The 14,279-nt window shown below is 39.1% G+C and overlaps 2 protein-coding genes across 4 annotated transcripts in view; both read left to right on the top strand.

The window, feature by feature from the left end:
* src (v-src avian sarcoma (Schmidt-Ruppin A-2) viral oncogene homolog) overlaps window positions 1–3,944 on the top strand; it is a 63,515-nt gene extending 59,571 nt beyond the window's left edge. For both annotated transcript variants that reach the window (XM_052106407.1, XM_052106408.1), the window contains one exon: window positions 479–3,944. In XM_052106407.1, the coding sequence (XP_051962367.1) occupies window positions 479–687 (209 nt within the window). In that variant the 3' untranslated portion in view covers window positions 688–3,944. The remainder of the gene's footprint in view (window positions 1–478) is intronic.
* Window positions 3,945–7,414: 3,470 nt separating this feature from the next.
* Window positions 7,415–14,279, top strand: part of LOC127629184 (F-actin-monooxygenase mical1-like) — a 38,069-nt gene continuing 31,204 nt past the window's right edge. For both annotated transcript variants that reach the window (XM_052106287.1, XM_052106288.1), the window contains exon 1: window positions 7,415–7,613. The gene's annotated coding sequence lies outside the window, so the exon portion shown is untranslated. The remainder of the gene's footprint in view (window positions 7,614–14,279) is intronic.

Consider the following 14,279-nt stretch of genomic DNA (forward strand, 5'->3'; position numbering starts at 1 on the left):
TCTGATCTGTTTCTCACCCAGACCTATTATATCAAGTGTTAACACATTGATTTAACTACTGGAGTCATATGGATTACTTTTATGCTGCCGTTATGTGCTTTATGAAGCTGCAAAATATTGGCACCCATTCACTTGCATTGTATGGACCTACAGAGCTGAGAAGTACTTTTAAAACCCTTCTCTTGGCTCAGCAGATGAAAGAAAAGAATACACTTCTGGGATGGCATGAGGGTGTATAAATGATTTGAGAATTTTTATTTTTGGGTGAACTATCCCTTTAAACACAAAATGCCACAAAGATTGCTTTGGCATATTTGGGAGCAAAAATAGAACCTATCGCAGTGCCACTCTTTCTATGGTTGAAAGGTTAGGTTGTCACTCTTTCTTGATTGTCATTGGCCATGACTCTTAGTGCTTTGTTTAATGCCACTTTCTGCAACCTGGGGTCTACCCTTTTAAACTTCTCTCATCTTCTCAGGCATGGTTAACAGAGAGGTATTAGACCAGGTGGAGCGTGGTTACCGGATGCCCTGTCCCGCCGAGTGCCCGGACTCCCTGCACGAGCTCATGCTCACCTGCTGGCGTAAGGAGCCTGAAGAGAGACCGACCTTCGAGTACCTCCAGGGCTTCCTGGAAGACTACTTCACCTCGACTGAACCACAATACCAACCAGGGGAGAACCTCTAAAGGAACCTTGAAGAAACAGCCCAGTGTGAAACCAGAGACACTTGGAGGCTTGGAAATAACTTCACATGGTTTATGTCTCGAAGGGACAGCACGGCAGTTTGTAACCGAAAACAATATTGATCCACGGAGGCACCCAGCTGTGACTGCACATAGCAGCCTCCGTTCAGTACAGCTGCCTCGGTTTAAAGCAACTTACTGGTTTTCCAATGATCTCACTTGCATCGCTCCCTGTAATTATCGTTGCATGCTTTTTCCATGTGGACGGCGCTTTCATTGCTAACAAACGGTCACGCAACTCTCACAAGAAAAGCAAATTGCGTCTCCAGTCATGCAACTCTCTTTTTGCGGATAATCAGTGCTAGCCTAAATTTCCGAGGCTCTGTAACCAGGACGATTGATCTTTTGCTGTTTTTCCTTGACCTCAATGTACCGCCACCTCGCTCCTCCTTAACCCTTTGAGCAAATGGTCTAGATCTGTCACTCATTCTTTCTTCTCCTCCCCCCTCAATCCATCACTTCTTTCATCCCATTCCCCTTCATACCCCCAATACTTCAAGCTCCTTTTGCTCTGTGGTTCTCCATAAAGTCTTTGACCTTGTTCACTGAGTGCAAAGCAGTCAAAAGTATACCGTAAAGTCTGAAGAGACACATCAAATGGACGAAACGTTGTAGACAACATCAGGTGTCCAATAGAGGGCAACGGCGACTGTGTAGGGCAACGGGAGACAATTGTGGTTTTACAACTAAACGGCTTTGTTCACCACCCTTTTCTGATTCATTTAATCACGGATGTTCCGATTAATGTCTTCCAATAGATATCCAGGGTCTGTATTTATGATATTTATGCCTTTAACTGGTACAAATTACATTTTTGCTGTCCCACTATGTTTCATTCTTGTATGAACCTGGATCAACTGGAATAAAGAATGTGATTGGCTGATCACTGTTCACGTGACATCTTGGCTCTTGCAGATTGGGTGGGAAAAAAAACCATTCAGACTGAAATATTCGAAATGAACCATTCTTCCTTTCGATATGGATATGTAATCAATTATATAATTGTAAAGAGTGCTGCTTTCATTTGCTATAGAATTATACTCGAAACAACTACTGATATATAGTTTATTTGGTTTCAAGCAGAGGTGACTGTATAATCCTACTTTGTGTGCCAATGCAAATGAGAAGAAAAAAGAATTTTGTACCATTTTATTATGTATAAAATGTATTTTTATTAATGTACTTTTTGTATCAAAGATGTTGAGGAGGCTTTATAACTAGAATTGAAAGAGATAGCTCACCCAAAAATGAAAATTCTGTCATTTATTCATACCTTTTATGATTATCTTTCTTTTGTTGAACACATAATAAAGCTTCAAATAAGGACAAAAAAGTACAAGTACCATTAAAGTAGTCAACTATGTAATTTACATGCTATGTTTCAAACGATCTAAAGCCATACAATTGCGTTATGTGATGATCAAACCGAAATTTAAGTCATTATTCATTGATAATCATCCATTTCCTCCAGTGCCATCAAATCTCATTCACGTTTCTGCATATTCAAATTTGGCGCATCACGATAGGTGACTGGGACACACTTCACTGACACCAAAATTCAAAATGAGCAACATGAGGGTGAGTAAATAATGGCAGAATTTATTTTTGGATGAACTATCGCTTAAATTATCACTCAAAAAAAGGGTTCAAGATATGCTTGAACTGACTCCTTAAGTTAAATACTTGAATTTAAATTTTTTTATTTTAATTTTTTTATTTATGTTTTGGCTTTTGGAGACAAAATCAGGCACTCAAAGTGGAAGTTGCCTATATTTTATATGCAAAATCGCCATCGTTATAACTATAATTGGAAGCTGGGTAACTATCTCAAGTCTATTGCTACTACTTTATAATCAGATCTTTATATAAATACACTAATGTCCCACAGAAAGCCATCAACCTTATCTGTGTGGTGTTTCACGTTTCAATCATGTGTTAAATGATGGTTGCACAGGCATGACTGTGTCAGGTTATACCGAATGCTTGGTGACGATATAACTCGGTCACTTTTGACCGTGAAACAAGCCCAGAAGTAATACAATCACTGCTGAAGACAATGTGGAATCAAATGCATTTGAGTTTTAATTTCCCCACATTTAATGATATGATGATGATTGTACGGATCATAATGGGTTTGGAACAGCTGGTAGATATGATCTCCGTTGACGCCTGTCAATATTATTGTAAATACTTTTTAATGGTTACTGTAAATATTTATTCCTATAGTCTCAGTTTATGATCAGCAGATTGATTCTCCCCTCAAGATCAACATTATGTGTTGACGATCATTATTCATCTTGAAACGTGTTCAATGGTTTTTATAAGAAATGCAACTGATGTTATACTTTAAACGCAGTTGCTTTTTTTTAAACACTGCATAGAGGCGACCAATCATGAGAAGCCGTCATGTGATCTAATTCGGTCAATGTGGATGCCCATTTCTGCCACATTTCTGCCATAATTTGGACTTCTTGTCTAATTTTTATGACTTTGAATCTCAGACCTATCCCTAACTATCTCATAGTTACATTTTTTAATCTCATAAACTCATAATGACTTTCCAATGGAAAAGTTGTTTTTTTGCCATTTGGCAGAAATGGACATGCATAGATCTTTATTTTGCTGTATATTGTTCTTCGCAGTTCTAGCTTTAACATAAATAATAATTCTTTCTTTATGTTTGACAGTGAACATATCTTTTGTTTTTATCTATGTTTTATCTAACTCTTTTAAATGTTATAAACCTGCTGTTGATTTTGACAGGTGTAGTAGTTACTGCAAAGTTGAACTGCTCTGTATGCATCACTCTGATCATAATATGAGAGAAATAAAACCGGGTTGACGTGACACATTACATGCACTAGAACTAGGAGAAACAAAGAAATAAAGCAAATCATCACATGTAGTAATAATTCAAACAAAATAATCATTCTTTCATCGTCAGATCTACAAGTAACCACAATATCAGTGCAACCCCTTCTCATTTGAGTATACAAACTCTGAATCTGTTTACTCGGAGATCTATATTTTAACCACTGCTGTTCCGAGTTGAATTCCAAGTTCTTGTTCCCGTCCCACTGTACAGTGTTCTGCAATTCCATGACCCGTTTCAAAATAAGAAATAACACTGAAATGAGCTTTGTACTTTAAAAACATATGTAAAGGTGTTATCTTTTTTCCCCAAGTACAATAAACTGTTTCTGGAGCTTGGATTTAAGCATGCGCTGATTTAATTTCCTTGACAAATATACAGTGAGGAAAATAAGTATTTGAACACCCTGCTATTTTGCAAGTTCTCCCACTTAGAAATCATGGAGGGGTCTGAAATTGTCATCGTAGGTGCATGTCCACTGTGAGAGACATAATCTAAAAAAAAAAATCCAGCAATCACAATGTATGATTTTTTAACTATTTATTTGTATGATACAGCTGCAAATAAGTATTTGAACACCTGAGAAAATCAATGTTAATATTTGGTACAGTAGCCTTTGTTTGCAATTACAGAGGTCAAACGTTTCCTGTAGTTTTTCACCAGGTTTGCACACACTGCAGGAGGGATTTTGGCCCACTCCTCCACACAGATCTTCTCTAGATCAGTCAGGTTTCTGGGCTGTCGCTGAGAAACACGGAGTTTGAGCTCCCTCCAAAGATTCTCTATTGGGTTTAGGTCTGGAGACTGGCTAGGCCACGCCAGAACCTTGATATGCTTCTTACAGAGCCACTCCTTGGTTATCCTGGCTGTGTGCTTCGGGTCATTGTCATGTTGGAAGACCCAGCCTTGACCCATCTTCAATGCTCTAACTGAGGGAAGGAGGTTGTTCCCCAAAATCTCACAATACATGGCCCCGGTCATCCTCTCCTTAATACAGTGCAGTCACCCTGTCCCATGTGCAGAAAAACACCCCCAAAGCATGATGCTACCACCCCCATGCTTCACAGTAGGGATGGTGTTCTTGGGATGGTACTCATCATTCTTCTTCCTCCAAACACGGTTAGTGGAATTATGACCAAAAAGTTCTATTTTGGTCTCATCTGACCACATGACTTTCTCCCATGACTCCTCTGGATCATCCAAATGGTCATTGGCAAACTTAAGACGGGCCTTGACATGTGCTGGTTTAAGCAGGGGAACCTTCCGAGCCATGCATGATTTCAAACCATGACGTCTTAGTGTATTACCAACAGTAACCTTGGAAACGGTGGTCCCAGCTCTTTTCAGGTCATTGACCAGCTCCTCCCGTGTAGTTCTGGGCTGATTTCTCACCTTTCTTAGGATCATTGAGACCCCACGAGGTGAGATCTTGCATGGAGCCCCAGTCCGAGGGAGATTGACAGTCATGTTTAGCTGCTTCTATTTTCTAATGATTGCTCCAACAGTGGACCTTTTTTCACCAAGCTGCTTGGCAATTTCCCCGTAGCCCTTTCCAGCCTTGTGGAGGTGTACAATTTTGTCTCTAGTGTCTTTGGACAGCTCTTTGGTCTTGGCCATGTTAGTAGTTGGATTCTTACTGATTGTATGGGGTGGACAGGTGTCTTTATGCAGCTATCGACCTCAAACAGGTGCATCTAATTTAGGATAATAAATGGAGTGGAGGTGGACATTTTAAAGGCAGACTAACAGGTCTTTGAGGGTCAGAATTCTAGCTGATAGACAGGTGTTCAAATACTTATTTGCAGCTGTATCATACCAATAAATATTTAAAAAATCATACATTGTGATTTCTGGATTTTCTTTTTTAGATTATGTCTCTCACAGTGGACATGCACCTACGATGACAATTTCAGACCCCTCCATGATTTCTAAGTGGGAGAACTTGCAAAATAGCAGGGTGTTCAAATACTTATTTTCCTCACTGTATATGCAATGATATTCTTACATTTTTCTAAGAGCGGCTTAAGTGTCCAAAATATTTTTGGGTCCACTGTTCACCAAAGTAAACAGTACAATACTACCCCCATTAATTAATTAATTAATTAATTGTGTGTGTTACGAGGAGTGGTCTAAACCACATAACTGGTAATCAGAAGGTCACTGGTTCGATCCCCACAGCCACCACCATCGTGTCCTTGAGCAAGGCACTTAATTCCAGGTTGCTCTGGGGGGATTGTCCCTGTAAGTCGCTTTGGATAAAAGCATCTGCCAAATGTAAAATGTAATGTAAATGTTACGTCCTTAGCACACTATATGTAGGGGTTTTAAAGGAGTAACAGGAATGAGGTTTTAAGAGCAATGGTCTGTACCCGTCCCCTGCCCCAGCACCCACAGACTCAGAAAGTTGGCTCAGAAAACAGAAGTATTAAATAGCTTAAAATAGGAAACATCCACTTCAGGAGGTGGAAAAGGCCAAAATAACATACAGAAGAGAGGTCTGCCTAGCGGGAGTAAAAAACATAACTAAACGGTTCAAAGGAAAAACAATACAAATGTACACCAACTCCCTGACTGGCCAAAAACAGGAGAAAACTGTGTAGCACAAACAGAAACGCCTCATGATATGAACAACGTTTAAGCTGTGCCGCAGGTTTACACAATGGAAAATCACTAACACTAGTAAATAAAAGGAAACTATAAGTGTGGCTTAAATGTTGGAGTCACCATCAACAGTCATTAAATTAATAATAATGATGACAGCACAACTATCAGAAGGAAAGGTTCTCACACTCTGAGTTTCCCCTCCTGATTATAGAGCAGGCTCAGCTGGGAGCAATCAGCTAGCTACCTGCCCCAGAGAGTGTGAGAGGTTCAACAATCCCCAGTGATCAGACTTCATTATGTTTGATTCTCATTGGACATGTTATGGCTCTTTAAACAAAGTAGGAGATTGTGTGTAATTGACCTTTATGTTTGCCTATTGACCCAATACATGATCAGAAATTTTCCAATTGCTTCACCTACTCTAAAAGTATGGAAACGTTACTTCTGTGGTCCTCTATCGCCACCTGCTGTTAAGTTGTAGTAAGCTCCACTATTACATTCGGTTTAGTCACAAAACTCCAAGGTTACAAAATCAATCATTATCTGAGTAATCTTGATTATTTCATGAAGGACGTCACGTCTAAAAAATAAAAGCTTAATGGAAACAAACCCCACATTGTTCTATCAATCTAAAATACTTTTGATATCCCCTTTGTATCTTATATTATGTTACTTTGAGATTTTGGGGACGGATCAGATTTTAATTTGGTGTTTAAAACAACTACAAGAACAAACTGGATAAAACTTGGATTTCGGCCCCAAAAGTAGGTGCTAGAAACCACACTTTAAATGTCGAAATAACCTGACAAAAACACATACTGTTTCGTTATAGTTAAAAGACAGTGTCTTGAAGTAATGTTGAATCATGTAAGCGTTTTGGTTTATTTACCGGAAGAGTTGCCTAGTTACGTCCTTTGTTTTTCTTTTATACTTATTCTTATTTTTGTTGTTGTTGTTGTATTCTGGCACCTATTTATTGTTTGCTTTTTGTCACTGTACATTTGAATGAACATTTCTCTTTGTATTGTAGGACTACTTGTATGCGGCAATTAAAAACAGTTCATACGTATTTATTAAGTTATGTTGCAGCTGGAGCGTCCAGTCACGGACTGTAATTAATATTCATGAGACACGCCTTCGCCTTACAAGTATTCGTTAGCTCGCCAAAACAGCGAACGAGCGCCAACCATATTTTTGTTTGCCTCTCAGCAACGTCACGTAATATTATTAATATTCATGAGCCATCCATCCATGATTCGGAAATGCTCGTGCAAGTTCCACAGGTGAGTCGAAAATCGCTGCAGTGACAACTGATACACAAAACGACGGAGAACAGAGAGTGTTGGTGTTCGTGTACAGCTGGTTTTAAACGATTCTGGACTGCTTTAATAAGGTAATGTGCTGTTTTATGTGGTCATACTATCACAAAGATGTTAAGTCAAACACATGACTACTAAAGTAACATACTAACAGCAATTGTACTTATGTGCTGGAAAATCCATCTTAAGCTGGTAGTTGTGTTTTGGAACATGGTAGCTGGTCCAAGCTGGTCATGAGTTGGTCCAAGCTGGTTTATGCTGGTTCAAGCTAGTTTAAGCAGGTCCAAGCTGGCCATTAGCTGGTCTAAGCTGATCTTTAGCTGTCCAAGCTGGTCATGAGCAGGTCCAAGCTGGGAGACCAGCTGCCAGCTTATCATACCAGCTAAAGGTGGTCAGGCTGGTTTTTGGAACATGGTAGCTGGTCGACCATCTCATGACCAGGTTTTTTTTTTTTTTCTCAGCAGTTCTGCTCAAATGTGATGTCCAAAGCCAATGTGAATTGCTCAAAGATAAAAAATTAAATAAAAATAAATTGTATGACTGCAATGAAATTTTAGGATTATTACTAGGTTTTTCCAGTATTGCATAGATGAAAAGGCTGATTAAAAGCACAGTCTCCTCAGCAAGTGCATGAAAGTCACACTACTGTTTCCTGTGATAAAGTGGGTGTTGCTGAAACTTTTAGAGTTGGGTAACTAAAGTCAAATGATGTCGATGACTGATCACCTTGTGAGTGCTGGGGAAATGTTGTGCCTATGGATGGGAAACCAGTTTTGAAGCCAGTATTTACAGTTTGGTGCAGGTGAAAATGATTACAGTGAGATCACAGTGTTTGTTGATAATGTGTAGATATTTTGCCATACTTCATATACTTCTCTGAGTCACAGGTGCAGGAAACTCCCTTCCTTGCTGAATCAATAAAGCCTATCAAACTGATAATGTGCCCACAGGGACAGAATTGAAAAGGAACAAATCAAGGAGAATTTTAATTGCATTATGTTTGTGTTTCAAAGATTGAATGTACAGAACAATACAGTAGCAATTGTTCATTACTGTAATGTGATTTATGTTTTAATCCCAATTATTCACAGTGGTGATTCTCATTATTGTTAGACATTTTTATAGATTTTGTTTTATTTAAATCTTTTTCAGTTTTATTAAAAATAATTTTTATTTAAATCAAATATAAATAAACGTTCATTTCAGCCTTTGTGACTGTGACGACATTTTAGCAAAACGATACTGTGTGGTTCATTCAGCCGCGGGCCCTGCATTTTAAGTCCAGGCCTTCAGTGTGATTCATTCCATTAAGAAAACACAGTTTCACAATGAATAAGACGCTATGCCTCATACATTACAAGGCAGTCAACTAGTAATACCAATTGACATTTTAAAAACACGTCCACGCAGGAAAGCTAGAACTTGAAACGACACTGAATGCTCAAGCAAGCCTAATCTTAATTTCAGCATGACTGTTTTGTGAAATGAACATCAAAAATCATAATTTTTCATATGAAAAACCTACCAAGGAGGTCTATAATACCTGAAAAAAAATCTATCTTAATAATATTTGCGATTTAAATGGTGCTTGCAATAAATTTCATTTTGTCAGGGTACACGGTTATGCTGCGTTCCATTCAAGTTGGATGTGGGATATTCCCACTTGATATTTCCGACCATAAATTCATTCCATTCCCAGATATTCGGAACTGCAACACTCCCGTTAGCTTAGCAGGTGTTTGACTCTCATTAGAGATGTCTCCTAGCAACCCAACTGATAAACAATGCTGCAGCTAGCATTTGTGCTTCAGGTGTACGATTATCAAAAGGGAGTATAATGTTTTATACACCTGTTTCTGCAGGTGTTTGTTAAACAAGCTTTAATATCATGTAATGTGGAAAAAACTCATTTATCAGCATTACTTAATAAAGTGAATGTTTATCACTTATTTGTATATCTCCCTGAGTGTCGATATATTTGTGTGACATGCCCCCACATCTCGGGTTGACAGTTGAGAATTTCTGCAGGAGACTATGAGTTGTAATTCTGACGGGGATGGAGCTCATTCAAGCGCTGCTTCGGCTAATGAGCTTTGCTTTCGGGCATGCGATTTGTGAAACAGTTGTCACACTTTGCTTGTAAGCATCAAGGAATAAGTTGTGACTAATTAAACTTTTCGTTTTTCTCTATTTGTTTGTAGAGTAAGAGTGAAAAGAGATTAAATATACATTGGCAAAAAGGTGATTGAGAATGAAAGAATGAAAAATATGTATTAATTTGGCATTTTAGGCTTTGCTGGCCCTGAGAATTTGTGGCAGTTTTGACAAAATGTCCACTGTGTGGCGCTAAAAGCGAGTTCATTGTTCTCCCAGATTTTAAAATCAAAACCTTCCTTCCTACCCTAAACCTTAAACCTAAACATAACCGACAGTGTTGGTACGATAAGGGATATAAAACAAAAAAACTATTTTATAAAAATTACAATTTTGGTGCTTTTATGTCACGTGTCTGCTCATGTCTTAACTCATATGCTCTTCAGGACTCCCACCCAGGTCTTTTACATCGCAAGTGCAATGCTCGATCAGTTGAGTTACTGCACAATTTGATTACATTTGAATAATGCAAACTTTAAAACATTGTTGTTGAAGTGCCTCACTTAATTTCACCTGGAAACTGCTGTGTTTCGCACAACGAGCCACGCAAAAACCCATTTGCAAAAATGTAGTTATAGTAACATGTTTTGAGGAAACCATGTTGCAGAATTTATGGGGGAAATGTGCTTAACTGTCATTGGACAAAAAAATAATAGTTACACTTCCAAGGGCATAGATTCCAGGGGAGATGGAGAGGGGGTGTAACTCCCCCAATATTGAAAACAATCAAGTACAACCATCCCGATATTTATACCATGAGCAATGGAAACATGTAAACTTCAAGCCAAATCTATGCCCTTGAACACTTCCATTGGCTTCATTCCCTTTAACCAAAATGTCTTATTTCCTTGCTTTGATTTAGTTTTAAAACATGACCTAGACATGTTCTTGAAAGGTTTTATGAGATTCACCCACTAGATCTGTATTTTCAAAGCAGTCCTGACCAGAGTTTTTGAAACCTGTGATGAATGGCATGTTGTACCTGTAAAGATCCAGATGTGAAGTCGAACGCCACACAGCTGTTACACATTTACATTTATGCATTTGGCAGACGCTTTTATCCAAAGCGACTTACAGAGCACTTATTACAGGGACAATCCCCTGGAGCAACCTGGAGTTAAGTGCCTTGCTCAAGGAGACAATGGTGGTGTCTGTGGGGATCGAACCAGCGACCTTCTGATTAACAGTTATGTGCTTTAGCCCACTACGCCACCACCACTCCAGTATCCATATCAACGGCTTTTATGTGCAAACACAGCAAGGCTAGTGCGCTGTCAAATAATTCGATTAAAATGTTTGTTAAATGTTGATGTGAACAAAACATGACTGTTTATTTCCAGGAAGTGATGTGTAAAAGATTATTGTCTGTTTCATGCTGTGACAGTAAAAGATCCAGGAAGTGTGGCAACAGTTGTTTGAAGCAATTTGTTGGCACACATGGGGCTGATTACAGGTTGCAAAGGAAACAAAACCTCAAGACATGGGCTGGAGACTAGATATTTTGCATCGTCCACTGTTGGTGTAATCGCATAGGAAGGTAGTAATGTGTCAAAACAACAACTCTCAAAGAAAAAGCTGAGTTGAGTTACTGAACTCAAGTAACCAGATTTTGACAACGCATGTTATAGGGTTTTATAGTCAGTGTTTTCTTAAATGACTAAATGTCTAAATACTTTAAACTTATTCCAGATAATTTCGTTGTTGTATGTGATGAGGAGGGAGGGGCCGGGCCGTGACTTTGCACTCCTGGCCCCCAATCGGGCTAATCAGCCGAGGAGAGGGATAAGTGTAGCAGAATGCAACTGTTCAAGAGAGAGAGAGAGAGGGAGGGAGGGAAGGAGAGACACACACATGCAGATGCAGCGTGTGCATTTATGTTCTGTGTCTTTTTGTTTAAGTTTTCATTAAACCATTATTTTGATTGTTCAGCTAGTTTTAACCTTGTTACATTGTAATATGGCACAGAAGGTTCATTAAAGTTGTCCTTGCAACTTAAGCATCATATTCAAAAGGCAGCGAGACAACCCAAACTATCTGCAAAAATCTTGAACTCTGTTTCACGTTCAAAGTGGCTCATGTCCATGCGACCGCTTGCGTTCTTTTAGACTGATCTCGTGGTGAAAAAGGAAACAGTATGTTGACTTTTCTTTAGGGGAAAATCGGTTTGTGCATTCTGAAATTTTAAACACTTCCCCCAGTGACCAAAGCGTTAAGTGTTGTTGGGTGTATGGGCATGTGTGAGCTCCATTTTTCATTGAAATGTCCACGGAGGGGCGCTAAAAGCGAGTTGTGAAGTGAGTTGTTTTCAGCTGTAAAGGCTGTAATACACTGATACCCCCAACCTAATCCTAACCATCAAAGAAGTAAAAATTTAATGTTAGAGGGAAAATGCACCTCTGAATTGCGATCGTCATCACTGATTATGTGAACACAATTACTCCTGACTCCTGGTCTCCCACGGTGCTGACACAGAGTGCTTCTGCTCACACCACAGGGGAAGGTAACCGGCAGGAACCCATGTAAAAATGTCTGATGGGAGATGACAGCATTATGTGGCCTATCCAAGGGTACCACAATCCTTGGAAAAACAACATGCAGACTTTCTGTGTGATGGTTTTTCAGCACTTAAAACAACTCATTCTTGAATATGTTTTTGGAAGTCACATGAGCATACCGTCATAGTCATTAACTCATTAAGGCCATATGTGCTGGTGAAATGCTCTTTGTTTTAGGGAAATGTTTACAGTAACACCAGGGATAGAAGGGTTACTTTTGAAATGTATTCCACTACAGATTACAGAATACATGCTGTAAAATGTAATTTGTTACGTACTCTAAATACTTTGGATTACTTCTTCATCACTGGTAGATTTTTTTTCAACTGTTTTGACTATAAAACTTTGTCAGTACAGTAAGACAAAATACACATGTTAAAAATACATTCTCTGAAAAACATAAATATCTTATCCAGTGTTGCTTCTAAAACAAGATTAATCAAATGTATCTTGTTAAGGATTTTTTGATATTTTTACAGGAAAACAATACAAAAATTATTATCAAGAATATGATTTTTGCCCTAATATCAAAGTTCTTACTAGAAAAATAGAAATTATGATCCAACATTAATTTTGTTTTTATCAAAATATGATCGTGTCGGGTAAAATGTACCATGTGAAATGGCTAGAAATAGCATTTTATCCTATCGTAGAGCTGACAATTTAATGACCCACTTGCATATTTATTAACATTTAATTTGTTTAATGCACGTTTAAACTGTGAAATTGTAAACTAATATTGACATCCAATAAATCATTTGAAAGATCTGTCTCTCAATATTTTATATTTTAAAGAGATTAAGACAATCGCAAAGTTACAACATTAAGATTTTATTAAACGTGAAATTCAAAACACTGGAAAATTAAATTGGAAGTTCTGACCTTTTATTGTCTTCCAGCCAAACACAGATGAGCACAATCCTCCAAACTTTGGTATTCTTTTCATTGCAAGAGTCCAATAAATATAATCATAAAATGTGATGAAATATATATTTTTTTTAATATTCAAGTTTGTATTCATGTCCATTCTCTGCGAAATATTGCACTTTGTGTAGTGTTTCAGTTGCAAAACACCCAAACATGATATTTGGGGGGGGAGGGGTCTTGCGAACAAAATGAGCCCTCCCTCAATTTTCTGTGCAGTTGTGATTGGGTAGTCATTCAAAATAGCCAAACAGAAAAGTCGACACGAGTGACGTAAAGATTTGCATCATCCATGTTTGTCTCTGGATAAAGCTGGCCAATGAAAATCTAGATCATTTTTGACTGATGGGTCATGTAGTTAATGAAAAGATGAAAACAACGATATGAGGGTTTTATATATCCCTGATGCCGATTCATGAAGGTTCGGAGTGGAATCCGTGTTACTAGCGTGCTGTCGACAAAGAACTCGGCTTTTTGTCCTGCGATCTGATCCATCCTCCCGGCTTCAGTCACCATCACTGAGGGCTTGGAGAACACATGCACCCGACTGCATTTTTTTCATCAAACCCTCTGTTCAACTGCACATCCAGGGGGCTCTTGCATCTCATTTAATCCGAGATGAGCCACCCACCCCGGCTTCAGTCACCATCACAGAGGGCCTGGAGGAACCACTCCTCCTGACTGCAAACCCCCTGTTCAACTGCACATCCAGGGGGCTCTTGCATCACATTCAAGCTGAGATGAGCCACCCACCCCGGCTTCAGTCACCATCACAGAGGGCCTGGAGGAACCACTCCTCCTGACTGCAAACCCCCTGTTCAACTGCACATCCAGGGGGCTCATGCATCACATTCAAGCTGAGATGAGCCACCCTCCCCGGCTTCAGTCACCATCACAGAGGGCCTGGAGGAACCACTCCTCCCGATTGAATTTTCACTCAAACCCCCTGTTCAACTGCACATCCAGGGGGCTCTTGCATGCCATGATGAGCCACCCTCCCTGGCTTCAGTCACTATCACAGAGGGCCTTGAGGAACCATTCCTCCCGACTGAATTTTCACTCAAACCCTCTGTTCAACTGCACATCCAGGGGCTATTGCATGTCATT

The sequence above is a fragment of the Xyrauchen texanus genome, chromosome 35 (assembly GCF_025860055.1).
Source record: "Xyrauchen texanus isolate HMW12.3.18 chromosome 35, RBS_HiC_50CHRs, whole genome shotgun sequence".
Classification (NCBI taxonomy): Eukaryota; Metazoa; Chordata; class Actinopteri; order Cypriniformes; family Catostomidae; genus Xyrauchen; species Xyrauchen texanus.